Here is a 21,359-nt window from a genome sequence, read left to right as displayed (position 1 = left end):
ATGAGAAGAAAATTAGTATGAAAGTGACCTTTATCAGATGAATTTCAGTAATTTGCCTGCTAACATCGTTCCAAGACAAGAATTTTATTTAAACTTTAATTTTTACGTGGTGAAATTTTGAAATTCTCTGTGGCTATGTTTTATTCATTCATGACATGTGGATGCTGCAGGAAAATTCAGCATTTGATGTACATCCCAAACTTTTGACAGCAATTAAGAGTCAACCACGTTGCTGTGGATCTGGCATCACATCTAGGCCAGATACTGTTCCTTAAGGGAGATCAGTGAACCAATGTGACTCTGCAAAGATTGATAATAATTTCATGGTTACCATAGCCACTCTGAAGCCTTTGCTTCAGTGTTGTGATGACAGTCCCTGGATAAAGCTCACATAGAACCTCCGTACTTGGTGCAAATTTGTTTCAATGCAACTGCATATCAGTGGCAAGGAAAATTCCTTAAGACTTTAAGCTATCGGAACTAAATTAGGGTTTTTGGCCCATCAGGTCTGCTCCGCCATTTGGTCTTTTTTTTACATTACCAATAGTGTGGAAACAGGCCCTTCGGCCCAACAAGTCCACACCGACTCTCCGAAGAGCAACCCACCCAGACCAATTCCCCTAACTAATGCACCTAACACTACAGGCAATTTAGTTTGGCCAATCCACCTAACCTGCACGTCTTTGGACTGTGGAAGGAAACCGGAGCACCCGGAGGAAACCCATGCAGACACGGGGAGAATGTGCAAACTCCATACAGGCAGTTGGCCAAGACAGGAATTTAACCTGGGTCCCTGTGAGGCAGCAGTGCTAACCACTGAGCCACCGTGCCACCCCACTGATTTTTCTCAACCGAATTCACCTGCCTGCCTTCCTGTAACCCTTGATCTCCTTAGTGCTCAAGAACAAGAGCAGATGACATAAAAATTGAAGGTGTAGTGGACAGGGAAGAAGGTTATCTCAGATTACAATGGGATTTTGATCAGATGGACCAATGGGCTGAGAAGTGGCAGATGGAGTTTAATTTAGATAAGTGCAGGTGCTGCATTTTGGGAAAGCAAATCTTAGCAGGACTTGTACACTTAATAGTAAGGTCCTTGGGAGTCTTGCTGAACAAACAGACCTTGGAGTGCTGGTTCATAGCTCCTTGAAAGTGGAGTTGCAGGTAGACAGGATAGTGCAGAAGGCGTTTGGTATGCTTTCCTTTATTGGTCAGAGTATTGAGTACAGGAGTTGGGAGGTCATGTTGCAGCTGTACAGGACATTGGTTAGGCTACTTTTGGAATATTGTGTGCAATTCTGGTCTCCTTCCTATTGGAAAGATGTTGTGATACTTGAAAAGGTTCAGAAAAAATTTTATAAGGATGTTGCCAGAGTTGGAGGATTTGAGCAATAGGGAGATGTTGAATAGGCTGGAGCTGTTTTCCCTGGAGCGTTAGAGGTTGAGGGGTAACCTTATAGAGGTTTACAAAATTATGAGTGGAATGAATAGGATAAATAGATAGTCTTTTCCCTGGGATGGGGGAGTCCAGAACTGGAGGGCATAGGTTTAGGGTGAGAGGGGAAAGATATAAAAGAGACCTAAGGGGCAACTTTTCACGCAGAGAGTGGTATATGTATGGAATGAACTGCCAGAGGAAGTGTTGGAGGGTAGTACGATTGCAACATTTAAAAAGCATCTGGATGGATATATGAATCGGAAGGGTTTGGAGGGATGTGGGTGCGGTGCTGGCAGGTGGGACTAGATTGGGTTGGGATATCTGGTCGGCATGGACGAGTTGGATGGAAGGGTCTATTTCCATGCTGTACATCTCTATGATTCTATGACTCATTGCTGCTCCACCCTGCTAGGCTTCCCTTCCAATCAACTCTGGTCAGCTGCTCTCCTATGTCTTTAATCATTACATTATATGGACTAATACCATTACATTTAATTCTAGCTTTTCCTTCTCAAACTGCAGGGTGAGTTCTATCATATTATGGTCACTGCCCTGTTGGGGCTCCTTCAACTTCAGCTCCCTAATCAAGTCTGCCTCATTACACATCTCCAAATCCATTATTGCTTGTTCCCTAGTGGGCAGGGGAAGAAATTTGTTGGGTGGAAACAAAGGGAAGTTGTTGAGGCAGCAGTACATCCAAAATGAAATCATTTTATCTATCTGGTCCTGAATGCAGCAAAATCTTCCAAGTGAGATAATAGTCACATATCTACCAGAACCCTATCAAATAACCCAGTTGGTGGACATTGTCATCTTTGCATTGAGAGACAACAACAAATAAAACATGCTGGATATTCTCTTTGGACAGGTGTGCTTGAAAAAGTAATGTACTCATTTAAATATCCAAAGGAGTAGATGACCAAACTTCTATAAATATTTAAACACATTGAACTCTGCAAAGCATAATTTCTGCTTCTTTATTTGGCCCTTATATTTGGCAATTGTCTGCCTCTGCAATTTATTCCATCCTATCCTCTTATTAAAATAAATTATTTTAAAAATCCCTTGTCTTGTGGCCCTTTAATGGCAAAGAGCTTATAATTTTGCAAATCACCAAATGACGTCCAAACACGTAGACGCATATGTTAAAGCATTTTTTTTATCATGTGCTTACTTCAACTTGAGTTTTCTGTCGAATGCTATGATTTAAGTTAAAAATGTTGACGTATTTTCAGACCTGTGAGAATTTTGCTCTTAACACATGCTAGGGGTATAAGTGAAGTTTGGAATAATATTCCATTCATTTCCACCTTTCATCGCTATGTCTCTATGCTTGTTTGCACAGCCAAGTTTGGAACCTTGGGAATTCTGGACATAACATGTCCCCCATTATGGTATAGTGGATGATTACATTTTAAAATTTTTCATTGTTGAGCAAAACCACTTTGAGTTTTTGTTTTAAACATTGCCGTACCAATAACTCTGAAGACTGTGTATTTCACGTAACCTCCTGGCCTTTCATATTGACTCTTAAACTGGATCCTGCCTTTGAAACCCCCTTGCTCGGATACCTCCTGCAGAATGCATCCATCAAATTGTACCCAGAAGTGCCACATTGCTTCATTCTTTTGGCTGCATTTTCCCTTTGAGAATTCTTTGCTACCTTTGTCTGACTCAACGATCACTTTTATTTTTCTGACCTTTCCACCTGTGGCAGTGAGTAATTGATGTTCTTCCAGCTGGCATGGAAGTTATCATACCTGCACTCTTTCCTTTTTTTGAGGCCCATAAAACATCTTGGTTCAATAAGATTTATTTTTCTGTCTCCTTTAAAAATGTTTTGTTTATTGCACATAAAAACTCAGCTTCTCAGTCACCTGGTGTCTTGATGTGCTTGAGTTTGTTTTTCTTCCGATTTCTGTGAAGCTATTTATAGAACTGTTCTTTTGGACATGGGATCATTTTCTTCAATTTTTTTATAGGCAATTTCTTCATGTTTCTCTGAAGTATAGCCAGCAGCTTACTGCTTCTTACCTTTTAGGCTTCACCTTTGTCCTCCTTTAATAAACTTACTTTGGTTTTAATAGATTTCCTCCATTTGTAAAACTATTTTGAGAAAGTTTGGGTTGATGGGAAGAAGTTCCGGGAAATTTCTCTCTGACCTTGGATGCAATCAAGTAGCCTCCAGCTACGTTGTCTAAAGTAAAATCCTCATTCAATGGGAGTTTGTTGATTGACTTCAGGAAGAATTGTAGGTAATCTGTACTATCAGCAGTTTTCAACTGTCTATTCCAATCTGTCTGAAAATAAATGCTTCTGGGAAGTACATCACTGTCCCTTAACTGTCACTGGGTCAAAATCCTGGAATTGCAGGTCTACCTACAGCACTTGGACTGCAGCAGTTCAAGAAGGCAGCTTAACACCACCTCCTCAATGGCAATTAGGGATGGGAATAAGCCACCAAAGTCCATATCCCTTGACTGTGTATAAAAATCGTTCTTTGTGCATTACAATTATGTCATCCAATATGCAAAATTATGCAGCTTCCGACCTCCTATTCATTGGGGCGCGATGGTGTTTTTTGTGGCCACGTCACCGGATTCATAATCCATAAACCCAGGGTAATCTTCTGGGGACATGGATTCAAAATCACTGTGTCAGATGCTGAAACTTGAATTCTATTTTTAAAAAAACTCAAATAAAAAGCTGTCCTAGTGGCAACTATGTAACCACTGTCAATTGCCATAAAAACTCATCTGGTTCACATGCTATTTAGGGAAGGGAATCTACTGTCCTTACCTGGACTGGTCGACATTTTACTCCAGACCCACAGCAATGTGTATGGTTCCTAATTGCCCTCCAATTAGGGATTGGCAATAAATGTTGGCCGAGCCAGTGGCACCCAGATCCCATGAATGATCAAAGAGAAGAAAAAGGGTAGTTGGGACAAGCAATAAAAGCTGGACTAGCCAGCACTGACCATATTCCACAAACAAATATTGTTTGAAAAACACCACTGTGAATGTGAGCAGAGTTCAGCTGAAGATACATAAATTCTATTTTGCTTTTTGTCTCAGGTTCTGAAATTAGGACAACAAATCCAAATGGTAGTTGCTAGAGCCTCTTTGGCTTGGATTTGCAAGATTAATGCCCAGTATCCAGACCTGCAACTTGACTCCCTCAATGCTGTCAAAACATTGGTCAAATCTGTTTTAACTGGTCCCTTCAACAAGAATCTTGAGAAACCTTTCTTCAGTAAGCAAGACAATGGGTAAGAAAGATGAGTAATTTACTATTTCAAGTGTGAAACTTTTATACAGGGAAGTTCAATGTAAATATTCAAGACTTGCAGGGAATATTAGAGCAGCAACTTAAAGTTCCTGGGTTGGTGACGGTTCACAGTTTGTGTAATTTACTCATCCATTCAAGGCATTCTACTCTATCTACTTCAAAAACTTTAAGAGCTTTTTCTGCTATTTATTTGCAGTTTAGCTCTTCCAGTTCCAATTTAGCACAAATTTCATTTCTGCCCATTTAGCGGCAAGCAACTCAGCTGACACCAACGATTGGACACATAATCTGATCTCCAGCTTGGATCAAAGCTCTTTCTGGCTCTGCTTTGGAGGCATCCAGGTTGAAATGCTGAATTAACAGCTGTACTCAATCTGGAAAGACAACTAAACTTTAACTAGATTAGGATTTTGGAAAGCTGTCCAGACAATGTTGAGCACTTGTTTTCTGCCTTGCTAGTTTTTATATTAATTCTAAAGGAATTTGAGTGAGTTGGTCAAACCTTGCCAGGTTCACCACACTGGATGGGCTATTGGGGAAGTTGTAGGCAAAGAGAGTCCATAAGAAGTGGAAACATTGTGAATTGGAGCACTATGGGACCTACTGAATGCTCAACCCAGCAGCCGCTTAGAAAGAGGCAGCATAAATAGTAGAATTGGAACAAACATCCCTGTCTGCTTTCTTGAGAAGGGAAATGATACAATAGCTGATTTTTTGTTGACCAGCCTGCAAACCAGATGTTTTTAATTCGATTCATGACTTGCCAGCTAATCAGAAGCTGAAGTTATTGTGAAATCACACATGAATATTAAGTCAACAGTATTCTTTTATAAAATTAAATATTCCTAGAACAATATTATTCTGTCCATAATAATTATCCACGCTGCATGTGAACTCTGAGCTAGGGCCAACTGTTTTCTAACTTATCAGAAATAAATATGCCAAGTTGTCAAGCCACCAGACAGCATGCTCCAGAATGGATGGCAGTGTTAAACAACAAAAATGCAATCTAGTAATAAACAAAGAGTATGCATGCAATTGACGTAATCACACAATGATTATTTTTTGCCATTAAGGCCTACGGCTTTCAAATGCATTTCAAAGTATTTTTCCACCTGCTGCAAATTCATCTTTTTTTTTTCAAGTTTCATCAATCACAAATCCGGAATTTTAATAACAAAAAGCTGTCAGCATACAATAACTTGAGGAATTGGTGCAGTTAACACAAATTTAGTACAGTTGTGCAAGAGCTAGTAAAACAGTTGGTTTGATGTTTAGTCAGGTGCGGTGTTAGTGAGGGATAATAAGGTAAAGGCAATTAATATTGTAACTGCATAAACTTTCATAATTTTATAAGTGCACATGATGTCTGATTCTCTGCAATATATCAAGTTTGCCTGAGCTGATTGGTTGCTCTGGTTGATGGTAAATAAATGTATCTAACTCTATTTTTATGATAACAGGACTCCAGGATTTTTGATCTTAATATGAATTGAAGGTTGTTCATTATTGTGGAAGTTTTTTTAATTTGCTGTCAAATATTTTAATAGTGTTATTTTCACTTTTCTCCAGAAGACCTTTAAACAATAGCGGAACAAATTCTAGGTTTTGACATTCCAACAGACAGTTTTGCCATGATACACGAATTCACTCCAAGCATATTTACAGTGGAACTCTTCAGAATAGTTCAGTTATTCCTTATTTGGTGGTTTGGTTTTCAAATTTGCAACGAGTGCCTCTCCCTCAAACCCCTCATGAAATAATGGTCTCAAACAATTTTTCATTACAATTACGTTAATTGTGTGAAACATTTCTGGACCTGGAGGATGGGAGGAGCAGAATATTTTAGTATATTGGCATTTCATAATGGCTTTGCATTTCATTGCTCTTACATAATTTATATTACTGTAAAATGTTGTATTAATATTAAACTTTTCCTGCCTTTAAAAAGGATATTTTTGTTTTGTTTAGACCTTTGGAGGATGTATTTTCAGCTGAGGGCTGGGGAAAAGTCTCTACACAGTATATCCATGATCATTGGGCCTGTGTCTATTTTATTTTGAACAAACTTGAACAGCCATCTGAAACTATAGCCAACAAGAGTTCATTACCTGCTGTAAAAAATCCAGCTCTCATTCTTCACGCCTGTGTAGAAGCACTTAACATTGTACGATCGGACCAAGTACTTCCCATACTGCAATGCATGAAGATTCTTGTTCCTAAGGTTAGCAAGATTAAATCTGACATATATTTGACTGGTAGCAACTAAGACATTTCTCATTTATTCCTGCAATAAATAGGTGTGCTACTTTTTCTTGCAAATACAAAATATTGTCTTTATTCTAATGGTAACTCAAAGATACATATTTGTAGCTATATTGTTGAAATATTTTTCACCTTTTGAAGGTCTATAAAATGCTCCTTCTGACACTTTGAGACAGAAGAATGTGCAAACTGTAACATAATTTTAAGATTGTTTACCGTGCATCTTAACCTGTTGATTTATTTAGCTTTACAGGTCAGAAGAATCTCTTTGTGTGAAATCTCTTGATCTAGCTTGGAAGGTAGTTGTGGATTTGAACAGCAACCAGCTGCATTTTTGGCCTACTTTGAATGTTTACATAAAGATTGCCTTTCATCCTCAGCTACTTAGCATCACTGGAGAATGTGGCATTGGAATAAAAGTGAAGGAGGTAAAATATATTTTAGTATTACTATTTAGTGAAACCCACTTTTGTGAGTTATTGTATTATCTAATACTAATTCATGGATCAATAAAAGCTTGGATCAATATAAGGAGGTTATTTGTCCTATCATGGTTAAGTTGACTTTTTGTGAAAGAATCACAACATTTGAGTCATAAAGGTCTACAGCATAGGAAAAGCTGTTTGGCCCATTGAGTCTGCACCAATCAAAAACAACCACCTAACTATTCTAATCCCACTTTCCAACACTTGGTCCATAATTTTGTATGCCTCGGCATCACGTGTATGTATAAATACCACATAAATGTTATGAGCATTTCTGTATATACCACCCTTACAGAAATCAGTTCCCTCTGGATGAAAAACATTTTATTCACATCGTGTCTAAACCTTCTGCCCCTTATCTTAAATCTATGCCCCCTAAATCATTGATTCCTCCACCAAGAGCAAAAGTTTTTTTCCTGTCTATCCTATTTATGCCCCTCAATTTTATACATCTCTATCATATTCTCCCTCAGTTTCTTCTGCTCGAAGGAAAACAACTCCAGTTTTACCCGCTCTCTCTTCATAACTAAAACTCAGCAGCCCAGGCAAGATCCTGGTAAATCTCCACTGCATTCTCTCCAGTGCAATCCCATCCTTCGTATAATTTGGACTCCTGTACTGTATAAAACGCTCTAGCTGTGGCCTAACTGACATTTTATACAATTCCAACATAACATCCTTACTTTTAAGTGCTGCCCCTCCACTGATAAAGATAAATATCCCATATGTCTTCTAACCAACTTTATCTATCTGTCCTGCTACTTAAGAGGCTGGTGCACATGGAGACCAAGGTCCTACTGTTTACCGTGTATTCTTGTGTTTTGGTTTTCTTATCCAAGTGACACTTATCTGGATTGAATATCATTTCTAGAGTCATATAGTTATATAGCATGGAAACAGATCTTTGGTCCAACCAATTCATGCCAACCATAATTTCAAACTAAATTAGTCCCATGTGCCTGAGCTTGGCCTATATGCCCCCAACATTTCTTATTTGTGTACTTCTCCAAATATCTTTTGAATATTATAACTGTACCGTCATCCATCACTTCCTCTGGAAGTTCATTACACACATGAACTGTGGAAACAAAAGTTGCTCTTCATGTCATTTTTAAAATCTTTCTCCTCTCACCGTAAAATATGCCCCCGGTCTTGAAATTCCCCTCCCTTGGGAAAAGACACCTGCCTTATCTATATCCTCCATGATTTTATAAACCTGTCTGAGGTCATCCCTCAAACTCCTATCCTCCAGTGAAAAAAGCCCCAGCCTATCCAGCCTCTCCTTATAATTAAACCCTCCATTCCTGGCAATATCCTGGTAAATCTATTTATCACCCCATCAATTTTTGTATTAATCCATGAAATTACTGATCAAATCTAAATCGTTTATATGTACCACAAACCGCAAGGACCCCAGCACTAATCCCTATGGAACCCCACAGCACACTGGTTTCCAGTCACAAAAACACCCCTCAACTAACATTCTCTGCCTTCTGCCACTCAGACAATTCTAGATCCAATTAGTCAAATTTCCTTGGCTCCCATGACTACTTACTTTTGCCATGCTCAAGTCACAGCAGACTGTTGAATTCATTGCCTTTATGTGCACACCTAGTCACCTCTTCGAAACATTCACTCTCACCAAGTCCAACACCAGCACCCCCACATTCAGTCAAGTCTGTCAGACATGACGTCCCCTTAACAAAGTCATGTTGACTGTTCTTGATTAATCCCTGCCTCTCCAATTGCAGATTAATTCTGTCCCTCAGAATTGCTTCTAATAGTTTCCCACCACTAATTAGTCTGTAGTTTCCTGGTTTATGCCTTGCTCCCTTCTTGGATAATAGTATCACGTTGGCTGTCCTCCAGTCCTCTCGCACCTCTCCTATGGCTGGCAAGGAATTGAGAATTATTGCTAACACCCCTGCTATTCCTCCTTTGCCTCACTCAGCTGCCTGGAATACATTTCATTCGACCCTGCTGATTTATCAACTTTTAATCCTGCTAAACCACTCAGAACCTCTCCGCCAATGCTAACTTCTTTAAAAATGTCATAGCCCTTATTTTTCCGATTTCTATAGCTACATCGTCTCTCTTGCTAATGAAACTGGTGCATTGATGTAGAAACTATTCATTTAGAATGCTAGAATTAGTCTAACTCTTCCCTTCTTTTCCCAAAGTCATACAAGGTTTTCCTTTTAAGTGCATATCCAATTCTCTTTGGAAACAGTTATTCCATCTGCCTTTAGTGCACACCTCCTCTCACCTCAGGAAAATGAGCTTCAGTTATTAGCATCACATACATCCTCTCTCCCAGGCTCTGATTGAATATATGAATGGAGTGATCAGCAATTACAGCTCACTAATGTCTTTTATTGAAAGAAATCTGCTCTCCTTATCTTAGGTGGCCTACTTGTGGCTCCAGACCAGAATTGCCTTCTGAAACAGCTCAGGAAGCCACTCAGTTCAAGGGCAATTTGGAAAGGGCAATAAAGGTTGCCCTTACCAATATAATCCATATGCCATCGAAAATTCAATAATATTTTGTGGCTACAAGGGCATTTCAGGCACTAGCAATTCTTCAGTGAGGAACCCATCTGCTGATAAATGTGATAGGATACTCTCCTGTTGTCTGGATCGGTGCAGCTCCATCCATTTCTCCCCAACTGCCACCCACCCTGTGCGCACAGCTTGAATATATGGTGGGCATTGAAATCTTCCATCCTGAGGTGATTTTGCACCTTTTTCACCTTCCATGCTTCCTCGAAGTGTTGTTCAACATCGTTAAGTACTGATTCATCGACCAAGGGAGGACAGTACATGGTAGTCAGCAGGATGTTTCTGTGCCCATGTTTAACATGAGGTCGTGAGACTTCATGGGGTCCAGAGTCAATGTTGAGGATTCCCAGAGCAATGCCATCCCCACTGTATATTACTATGCCACCACTTCTGCTAGGAAAGTCCTGTCCTTGGGATAGGGCTTGGAATATGGGTCTCACTGGCTTGACCAGCATTGATTGCCCATCCCGAATTGTCCAGAGAGCAGTTAAGAGTCAACCACATTACAGTGGGTCTGGAGTCACATGTCAGCCAGATCAGGTAAAGATGCCAGATTTCTTTCCCTAAAGGATATTAGAGAAGCAGATGGGATACCTCTTTCCCCGCTCTCCCCCCCACCCCCCAGGTCTAAAAGATGCACTGCAGCAATTTACCAAGGCACTTTACAAATCCATGACTGCTCTGATCGCGAAGGGCAAGGTTAGTTTTTTTTTCTTCCTTTTTTTTTAAACCCCACACTACCGCCTAACTTAGATTAGATTAGATTAGATTACTTACAGTGTGGAAACAGGCCCTTTGGCCCAACAAGTCCACACTGCCCCGCCGAAGCGCAACCAACCCATATCCCTAAATCTACCCCTTACCTAACACTACGGGCAATTTAGCATGGCCAATTCACCTGACCTGCACATCTTTGTGACTGTGGGAGAAAACCGGAGCACCCGGATGAAACCCTCGCAGGCACGGGGAGAATGTGCAAACTCCACACAGTCAGTCGCCTGAGGCGGGAATTGAACCCGGGTCTCTGGCGCTGTGAGGCAGCAGTGCTAACCACAGTGCCACCGTGCCGCCCACGATAAGCGGTAGTGCTTATTTTTTCCCCAGTACCCATGTTGTGTGTGTGCAGGTTGAGACACAGTGAAAGACACAAGGTGCACAAATCTTTATTCCGTTTCCACCACCAGGAAGAAAGGTAACACCCGAGTGGCCAGTGACAAGCAGTGCCCTTCACATCAAAGGGCAATGCTGTGTGATCAAACAGTGCAGGGGAGGGCAGGGATTAAATCAAAATAGAGTTGGAAAGGGCAAGGTTGGTAGATGCAAGGGACAGCCATCACCTACAGCCAACCTATCAGCCATCCACCATCTAGACTTGGAACTGTATCACCGTTCCTTCATTTAGCTGCATCAGTATCCTGGAACTCCTTCCCTTACAGCATTATAGATGTTCCTATACCACATTGACCACATCTGTTCAAGCTGCTCACCACACCACCTTCTCCAAAGCTATCAAGGATGTGAAAAAAATACAGAGTTAGTCAGTGATGCCCACATCCTGCAAAAGAATAAGAAACCACAGTGCTTCAAATGCAGCAGAAGTAGTGCTGCTGTTTAAGTTGGTCACTGTGATCCACCTGTGCATGAGTAATTGTAGGAGAAAGTGAGGTCTGCAGATGCTGGAGATCAGAGATGGAAATGTGTTGCTGGAAAAGCGCAGCAGGTCAGGCAGCATCGAGGGAACAGGAGAATCGACGTTTCGGGCATTAGCCCTTCTTCAGAAGGGCTAATGCCCGAAACGTCGATTCTCCTGTTCCCTAGATGCTGCCTGACCTGCTGCGCTTTTCCAGCAACACATTTCCATGAGTAATTGTACCCATGACATCATGCTATTAGTGTAAAAGCTTTTGATGTTTTCAAAACATTGTGAGCGAGTTGTCTTAGCTGTAACTTAAGCCCATTACATTTGGTAACAGATAAACTGCGCCAAGGCAGCTTCAAATAAACATAGCATCATTACTATTGGGGACTAAAGGAAAATGTGAAATGACCATACACTTAGCAGTGCTGAGATTTTGAAATTGGCATTTAATCTAAAATTACTTTTTTGAAGATGGTCATTATTTGGCCTGTTCATAAGTTACCAATGCACAGATATATATATATATATAGATGTTAATTTTGACCTTTATCATTCCCTGTAATACCACAAGTATTGTTATTTGTACATCAAACCCTAGATTAGGTGATTTATTGGATGAGCAGTACATTGCATTTGTGCTTAAAAGTTGTGTTCCAATTTGAACGTGTACTTGCGTGTGTTTCCACACCTAGCCGTAATCTTGGTCAAAAGCAAAGCCATAAAATAAGCTAGCAGTTGCGGACCTAGTTGGGATTGACTGCATATTAATTGGTGCAACTAAAAAATATTAGGACAGTGCTTGGATTGCTCACCTTTTAGAAATATGAAAACAGAGAAAATAGGAAAAGGAGTAGGCCAGTTGACCTTTTGGGCCTTCTATGCTGTTTAATGTGATCATGGCTTATAGAGGTTTACAAAATTATGAGGGGCATGGATAGGGTAAATGGGCAAAGTCTTTTCCCTGGTGTCGGGAGTCCAGAACTAGAGGGCATAGGTTTAGGATGAGAAGGGAAAGATATAAAAGAGACCTAAGGGGCAACTTTTTCGCGCAGAGGGTGGTACATGTAAGGAATGAGCTGCCAGAGGAAGTGGTGGAGGCTGGTACAATTGCAACATTTAAGAGGCATTTGGATGGGTATATGAATAGGAAGGGTTTGGAGGAATATGGGCCGGGTGCTGGCAGGTGGGACTAGATTGGGTTGGGATATCTGATTGGCATGGATGGATTGGACCGAAGGGTCTGTTTCCATGCTGTACATCTCTATGACTCTATGGCTGATTATCCTATTCAGTATCCTGATCCTCTTTTCCCGCCATATCCTTTCATCCTTTTAGCCCTAAGAACTATATCTAACTCCCCCTTGAAAATGTTCAATGTTTTGGCCTCGACTACTTTCTATGACAGAGAATTTCAAAGGCCCACCACTCTCTGGGAGAAGAAATTTCGCCTCATGTCAATCCTAAAGGGCCTTCTGCTGTCCTGAGACAGTCACCCCAGCTTCTGCACTCTTTGGTCATTGGAGCATTGTTTTTGTGTTTATCCTAGTCATGTTAGAGTGTTAGAGCCTGCTTCATTCTTCTAAACTGCAGTGAATTTAGTTCTAACCAATCCAATCTCTTCTCTTGTATCCATCTTGTCATCTCAGTCTGGTAAATCTTTATTGCACTGCCTCTATAGCCGGCACATCCATCCTCAGATAAGGAGACCAGAATTACACAGTACTTCAGGTGTAGTCTCACCAAGGCTCTGTATATTTGCAGCAAGGCATTCCTGCTTCTGTATTCAAATCTTCTCACTGTACCATTTGCCTTCTTGACCACCTGTTGCACCTGCATGCATGCTTTCAGCAATAATTTGGAAGAGAATATGGGAAGCATGGTTAATTTATGTTTGCACATGACACCAAAATTGGTGGTATAGTTGACAGTAAAGGTTATCTAAGACTAAAAAGCGATCTTGATCAATTGGGTCGATTAAGGGGTGGCAGATGGTGTTTAATTTAGATAAATATGAGGTTTTGCATTTTGGTAAGACAAACAAGGGCAGAACTTACACAGTCAATGGTAGAGCTCTGTGGAGTGTTCTGGAACAGAGAGATCTAAGGGTTCAAGTGCATAGTTTCTTGAAAGTGGCATCACGGTACACAGTGGTAAAGAACATGTTTGGCACACTTACCTTTGTGGCTCAGAGTGTTGAGTAAAGGAGTTGCGCTTGTACAGGACGTTGGTGAGGCCACCTTTGGAGGACTGTGCGTAGTTCTGTTTGCCCTGCTATTGGAAGGATATTATTAAATTGAGGAAGATGCAGAAAAGACTGACAAGGATGTTACTGATACTGGGGGTTTTGAGTTATGAGGAGAGTGTGGATAGGCTGGGAAATGGTTCACCGCAGAGTTGGAGGTTGAGAGGTGACTTTAGAGATTTATAAAATCAGGAGGGATGTAGATATGGTGAATAGCCAAGGTCTATTCCATAGGATAGGGGAGTTCAAAACTGGAGGGCATAATTTTAAGGGGGAAAGATCGAAAAGGACCTGAAGGGCAATGAATTTGTGTGTGGAATGAACTGCCAGAGGAAGTGGTCGATGCAGATACAGTTAGAACATTTATAAGACATTTGGACGGGTACGTGAATGGGAAAGTTTTGGAAGGATATGGGCCAAATGCAGGCAACTGGGCCTAGTTTACTTTGGAAAATCTGGTCAGCATGGATGGGTTCACCCAAAGGTCTGTTTCCATGTTGTATGTCTCTGACTCTATGAATCCACGTCTTGTGGCACCTCCCCTTTTCCCATCGCCAATCAGATAATTTTCCACCTGCCTATTTTTGCTACTGAAGTGGATGACCTCAATATACTTCAACTGCCATTCAATCAATCTGTCCAAATCAGACTGAAGCATCACTACATCCTCCTCAGCTCACCTTCCCTTTTCCATAGATGATCTTCCACTCGAGGGTCTTGGTCAGCTCTATGTTTGAAGTTGTAAGCATATTAGATTAGATTACATTACAGTGTGGAACCAGGCCCTTTGGCCCAACAAGTCCACACCGACCCACCAAAGCGCAACCCACCCATACCCCTACATTTACCCCTTACCTAACACTACGGGCAATTCACCTGGCCTGCACATCTTTGGACTGTGGGAGGAAACCGGAGCACCCTGAGGAAACCCACGCAGACACAGGGAGAACGTGCAAACTCCACACAGTCAGTCGCCTGAGGCGGGAATTGAACCCGGGTTTCTGGCGCTGTGAGGCAGCAGTGCTAACCACTGTGCCACCGTTTCGCCCATATATTATTGGTATAAAAATAATTACTTGCCTTGAGGAAGCAATTCTGCCTCAGCATGGCAGAGCTAGCCTTTTGAGGACCACCTATGATCAGATGCTTCCTTGTTGGAAGAGGAAATTATTGCAAAGTGATTCAGCAAGTTGAGCCCAATATTATCTCGCCCAGCTATACTGTGACCTGGGAAAATAGAAGAGGTGAACTTTGAAGGATACTGTTTGGAAATAAAGAATTTTTTCAGATCAAAGTGTTTCCATGTGGATTAGGTAGATAGGAAAGCTCTCAGGATTGTATGACTGCTTCATATTATAATTAGAAGCCTACATCCTCTTATTACATTGTCAGTTACTGAATATCTCTTGCTGTTATTTTGAATTTTGTGCATTTAAACTGTTCTGTAGCTAAATAATGAGAACTTTTTCTCTCAGTGCTATGTTTGATCACTGCAATAAACTGCCATCCCTTTCCAGGTGATTAAAATTGTATGTTGAAGTTTATGCAATTAGATTTAAATAACCTTCAAAAACCTTGATATTATCTGCAATATTGTCTTGGTTTTGCAGTGTTTATTGTTCCATGTTTTAGATTTCTAAAAGTAGATTTTAACTCTTACTGGAGGATATTTTGAGTGTTTATCAATTTCTGCACAAATTAGCTTAGGATATGACCTAATTCTCCTCTGCTGGTGAATTATTCATTTACTCAGTCATAAGTTTAGAACTATTTTTCTGCAGATTGCTTGCAATAATATCTTTATTATAATCTAATTTTCCTTTCATTGCCAATTTGTATTGACCTCTAGTCCTTATTTTAACTAAGGTCATTTTATACAGATGTTTGATATGATGAAGCAATGTACTTACTTTGCTTTAAATATGGATTCTAATTTATTTTTGTTGATGGAGTAAATTGCTTCTATGTATTGAGGAGGAGAAATAAGCATCTGTTAGTCTGTTTATTGTTCTTTCCCTTCATCTCATCCTTTGTTTCGAGATGGAGATATTTGCTGCCATATTGCCTTCATCAGTATGGTGTCTGGGCAATAGGCGCTCTCACTATTCTCAAGCTATACACTTGCATTATGGAGAGTCAATGACCTGTGATGGTATCTGTCTCCCCACTTCTCCCTCCACGCAGCATCTATTATAATGACAGTCCAAGGTAAGATGAGGTCTGATCCAAATAAATACTTAACATTACATAAAACATAGAACATTACAGCGCAGTACAGGCCCTTCGGCCTTCGATATTGCGCCGCCCTGTCACACTAATCTGAAGCCCATCGCACCTACACTATTCCATGTATATCCATATGCCTGTCCAATGACGACTTAAATGCACTTAAACTTGGCGAATCTACTACCATTGCAGGTAAAGCATTCCATACCCTTACTATTCTGAGTAAAGATTCTATATGAGTGTGCTTCTATGAGTTGTGTAGTGCTAGAAAAAAATATATAATTTAAAAAAACACATAATTCGGAAGAATCTGATCAGATTCTGTGATGTCTTAGCAGCAGTGAGGAGAATGCTGTGTGCATCTATGACCTGGTTGGCTATTTATCTCCAAGAGGCTGTGAAAACAATTGATGTAAAGCATATATTTTTAAAAATTACCGGTAAACACAGTGATTCAGAGCCTTATTTAGTTGTCAGAATCCATTCAAGCATGGAGAAAAATTGCAGATTCAGCAACAAAAATGTTGAGTAGCTTTGTTCCAAGCAGAAATCCATATTTTAACAGAAGAAATGGATCAAAGCTGTCTGTCTTGTTTAGTTTTGAACAGTCAGCCATTCAAAACAGACATTGATGTTTGATGACTTGTTGGAAATGCAAACCTTTGAAGTTCATTTTTGCGTGAATAGGATAGGATTAAAAGTGATAGAAATGGCTGATTTCAGGAGTGAAGCAAGATATTTTTGTTCTACTTTGGACATAGAGAATGTGATAACCAAAGTATTGCTGGCTGTTTGGATAAATTTAGGATTATGTCAACAATTCTTTAGCCTACTGATTAAAATTCACATTATTTCCCTTAATTTAATGTTTTTCTCATCTACAGTTTGTGCACGAAGTCTTGAATTTTAATTTTAGTTAGTGGTATCTCATTGGAATATGCTTGGTGTCAGGTGTAATGACATGAAATTAGATGAGATAGCTTTTGATCAAAGGGAAACTGTTCCAAACCAAGTGCATACTAGGAAGTGACATGTTGAGATAATTGCTACGATAATGCTGTCAGAATTTATAGAACAGCTTGTTGTTATTAATCAAGCTTGAATCATGGAGACATAAAGTTGATTTGAAGAAGTTAATACCCTAAATAATGCTGCTTGAACTATTTGTGGTCTGTTCTTTCATGCAGTAAACAAAGGATCCCACTTTGAGGTGTTTGTGTGTGATAGTGGTATGAATGAAGCATCTTACTGTTCAATCTGTGTACAAACTGGTCATTATGTGCACCTAACTCCTTGCTATTTGCTTACAAGCTTCCAGTAGTAATCCTTTGCTGATAAGCACTTGGTATCGGATTGAGTATTGGGAAAAGGGATTCTGTTGAGAGCCGTCATTGCTGTCTCTGGCTCTCTCTTCCCCATTCCCCAAGCCATCACTTGCATGTATCTGTGGCAATCCTCAGTCTCAAGTGAATGGAGTGTCTGACATAGCCACCACAATCTCACAGAGGAACTGCTGGGACCTGGCCCATCTTTTTCAGAGGGCAGGACATCCACTGCCTTAGTCCTCCACCGACCCTGCCTAATTAATGGTTGGCAATTAAATGTGACTAAAAGGAGCCAATGTGAGGCTCTTTGGCCAGTGGGCAAGACACCTGTTGCCTCTGTTTAAATTTATGTTCTTTTATTCAAACTCAAAAATGCAGTGGATGTTGTTTGACAGTTATTCGCTAATACAGGTTTTGATCAATTAATAATTGAATAATCTGATCCCAGGTCTGGACTGGTGCTGTTCCATGAGTGTGCTGTGTTCTCCATTACCTAACTTACTTGCCCAAGTATCCACTTGGTAACTATTTAACATATTTTTTGCAAAGGACTAACTTGGTGAATTAAATGATAAAGATCAGCTAAGTATTGAAACCATAAAACCTTTTTAAATATGACCAACTGGAAATTATCCTTACTAACATTTTACTGTGCAAATATTAATTGAAAGAATGTGCCTGATTTTTCTTGTCATTGAATGATCTTGTGCTCATTTTTCCTTTAGAGTTGTGCTAAGAGGGAGGGATTATATTCATACCCATATGGGAAATACTTCATGCACTGTAAGGGAGTCGAGATCATTCAACACACCTTCATAATTCATCTTCATCTAGTTGAAAGAACATTTGAAGGTTCAGAAATTGGGGCCAAGTTCCCCGCACTGCTTTGTTTCTGTGCCAGAACCAACTATTTTTACTGTGGCTCTGATTCTAAGAGGCTCCTCTGGCAATGTTTTCTATTATGTATGTTAGGGAACATCATTTTAAAAGGTAGTCATTGGAGGAGACACCTGTAGGAACATAGAAACATAGAAATAAGAATAGGCCATTGTGGGCGGCACGTTGGCACAGTGGTTAGCACTGCTTCCTCACAGCGCCAGAGACGCGGGTTCAATTCCCGCCTCAGGCGACTGACTGTGTGGAGTTTGCACGTTCTCCCCGTGTCTGCGTGGGTTTCCTCAGGGTGCTCTGGTTTCCTCTCTCAGTCCAAAGATGTGCAGGTCAGGTGAATTGGCCATGCTAAATTGCCCATAGTGTTAGGTAAAGAGTAAATGTAGGGGTATGGGTGGGTTGCGCTTCGGCGGGGCGATGTGGAATTGTTGGGCCGAAGGGGATGTGGAATTGTTGGGCCGAAGGGCCTGTTTCCACACTGTAAGTAATCTAATCTAATCTAATCCCCTCCAGCCTGTTTGGCCATTTAATGAGATCATGTCTGATCTGTGACCTAATTCCCATATGCTTGCCTTTGGTCCATATCTCTTAATTTTTGTTAAGCGGAGACATTATCTATCTCAGATTTAAACCTAATAGCTGATCTATTATCAACTGCCATTTGTCGAAGAGAGTTCCAAATCTTCTTCATCCTTCGTCTGTCGAGGTGCCTCCAAACAAATCTCTTAAATGGTCTGATTCTAATTCTCAGGCTATGTTCCCTCATTCTAGAATTTCTAACCAGTGGAAATAGTTTATCTTTACCAACCCTGTCTTTTCCTATTAATATCTTGAACATTTTGAACAGATCACCCCTTAAACCTCTAAATTCTAGAGAATACAGGCTTAATTTGTATAATCTCTCCCCATAACTTAATCCTTGAAGCCCAGGTATCACTCTTGGAAGCCTCTGTCATAGTCCCCCTAAGGCCAGTATCCTTCCTCAGGTGTGGTGCCCAAATCTGCTCTCAGTCCTCCAGGCATGGTCTAACTTGGGTTTTGTACAGATGCAGCAAACATCTGTATCCTTATACTCCAGTCCTCTAGATATAAAGGCCAGCATTCCGATACCCTCCTTGTATCTTAATGTCAAGGGATGATACACATAAAATGTAGTTATTGTTAGTGGCAGTTAATGTCAAAAATTAAAACCACAAGTTAAATTTGATAAATCATTACAACTGTATCTAAACGGAAGATGTTCTAGCTAAACTTTTAATTTTGTTCCCTGCTCGTGAGATTGAAAAGGTGATGAAGCAAAGAAACCTTTTGGAAAAGAGGTGAGCGTGTCTTTGAGTGGAAATGTGAAAATTGAGATCTTAACACTCAGGCAAGATCTTGAATGCATGTGGAATGATGCTCAATTCACATCCACTTGATTAGAGTGGGCGAACCTGCTGAAGTTTTTGGAGGCAGTTTAGCTTAACTTATCAACATGCAGATTAAGTGTCGGGTATTTCACTGACATCAGCTTTCCTCTTTGAGAGCTAATAATTAGATTGCTGTTCTTGAATTTAAATGCTTGTGACCATTTAAGGTAACAGTCCTGCATATAGTCAGTTGATTTCATGTCTTATTTGTTGCATCTGTACACAGCCTCTGGTCCCCACAAACAGCTTGGAAGTACCTTGCAGAATGGTAAAATTTAGAGTAGTCCTAACTGATTAAACTAAATGACATAATGATTGGACCTATATAGTACACCTTGTGGATACAAGCACATAAGGAAAATAAGTATCATACAGCCCTTTGAACCTACTTCACTATTGAGTACAATTATGGCTGATTTTATGCCTCAACTCTACTAGATTTAGAACCAACACAATCAGCCTTAAAACCACAAAATGTAAGAGCATAAGTAGGCCATTGAGCATTTTGAGTCTGCTCTGCCATTCAACCTGATTATTTCTGTCTGATGTTGCTCAACCTCACTTTTCTGCCTTTTCCTCATTACCTTTGATTCTCTTACTGATTAAAAATCTGTCTATCTCAGCCTTGACTATTCTTAACTATGTACGACCCAGCCTCGTTAGTCCTCTGCGATGAAGAATTCCCCAGATTTGGTGTTGTCTGAAAGAAGAAATTCTTCCTTCTCCTTGTCCTAATTGGGTAACCCCTAATTCAGAGATAATGCCCTCTACTCTTAGACTCTTCCAGAAGAGAAATCAAGCTTCTCACATCTACCCTGTAAAGTCCCCTAAGATTCTTGCATGTCTCAATAAGGTTGCCTCTCCATTTTTCTGAACTCCACTGAGTACAAGCCCGATCTACCCAACCTCTCTTCATAAGAAAATCCCTCCATGTCTGGGATTTGCTTTACAAACCTTCTCTAGACTGCCTCCAATGCCAGTATATCTCCCCTTAGGTAAGGGGCCCAGAACTGTTCACAGTGGTGTGGTCTGACTAATACTTTGTATAGTGCCTCTGATTTTGTTTTTGATTCTACGCAACATACCATCTGCTGGTGATGTTTGTTGGATAAGTTCTACATTTACCAGCTTGTTGTCAGGTATTCTCTGTGCTGAATAGCAATTCTATAGAGAGCATTCTCAACATTCTTTTGTTACTCAATAAAAACCTGATTTTAGGTGCTGCAGTATCCTGATTACCACGGTTTAGGATTATGCAGGGGAGCAATATGTGCTGTTCATGGTACTTGTGTGAATTAATAGTTCTATTGCTAAAGTTTTGGGAGTCAACACATTTACCAGATTAATGGAAAAAAGGTACATAGGTACAAGTTCTTAAGATTTTAACTTTTCGTATACTGCAGTCTCCAAAGTAATTATTTTCCTTTTGGGTCGTCTTTTAAGACTTATCCGTTGTTTTGAAATATCTAAGAATGAAAGGAAAAAGATGATTGAGCAAATTGATTGATTGGTCTGTAGAACTGGATGTTATACTGCATGCAGTTTTCATTTTAAGCTGCATGACTATGCAGCTGTTTGAAGGGTCCGTG

The 21,359-nt window shown here is 40.3% G+C and overlaps 1 protein-coding gene across 4 annotated transcripts in view; it reads left to right on the top strand.

Annotated features, from left to right (window-relative positions):
- The window catches only part of tarbp1 (TAR (HIV-1) RNA binding protein 1), a 176,091-nt gene that overhangs the window by 69,339 nt on the left and 85,393 nt on the right, over positions 1-21,359 (top strand). For all 4 annotated transcript variants that reach the window (XM_043695407.1, XM_043695409.1, XM_043695410.1 and 1 more), the window contains exons 15-17: positions 4,516-4,709; positions 6,701-6,953; positions 7,240-7,422. In XM_043695407.1, the coding sequence (XP_043551342.1) occupies positions 4,516-4,709; positions 6,701-6,953; positions 7,240-7,422 (630 nt within the window). The remainder of the gene's footprint in view (positions 1-4,515; positions 4,710-6,700; positions 6,954-7,239; positions 7,423-21,359) is intronic.

This window comes from Chiloscyllium plagiosum, chromosome 9 (genome assembly GCF_004010195.1).
Source record: "Chiloscyllium plagiosum isolate BGI_BamShark_2017 chromosome 9, ASM401019v2, whole genome shotgun sequence".
Classification (NCBI taxonomy): domain Eukaryota; kingdom Metazoa; phylum Chordata; class Chondrichthyes; order Orectolobiformes; family Hemiscylliidae; genus Chiloscyllium; species Chiloscyllium plagiosum.
The sequence above is the reverse complement of the archived record's forward strand: the minus strand, read 5'-3'. Positions and strand labels throughout refer to the sequence as shown.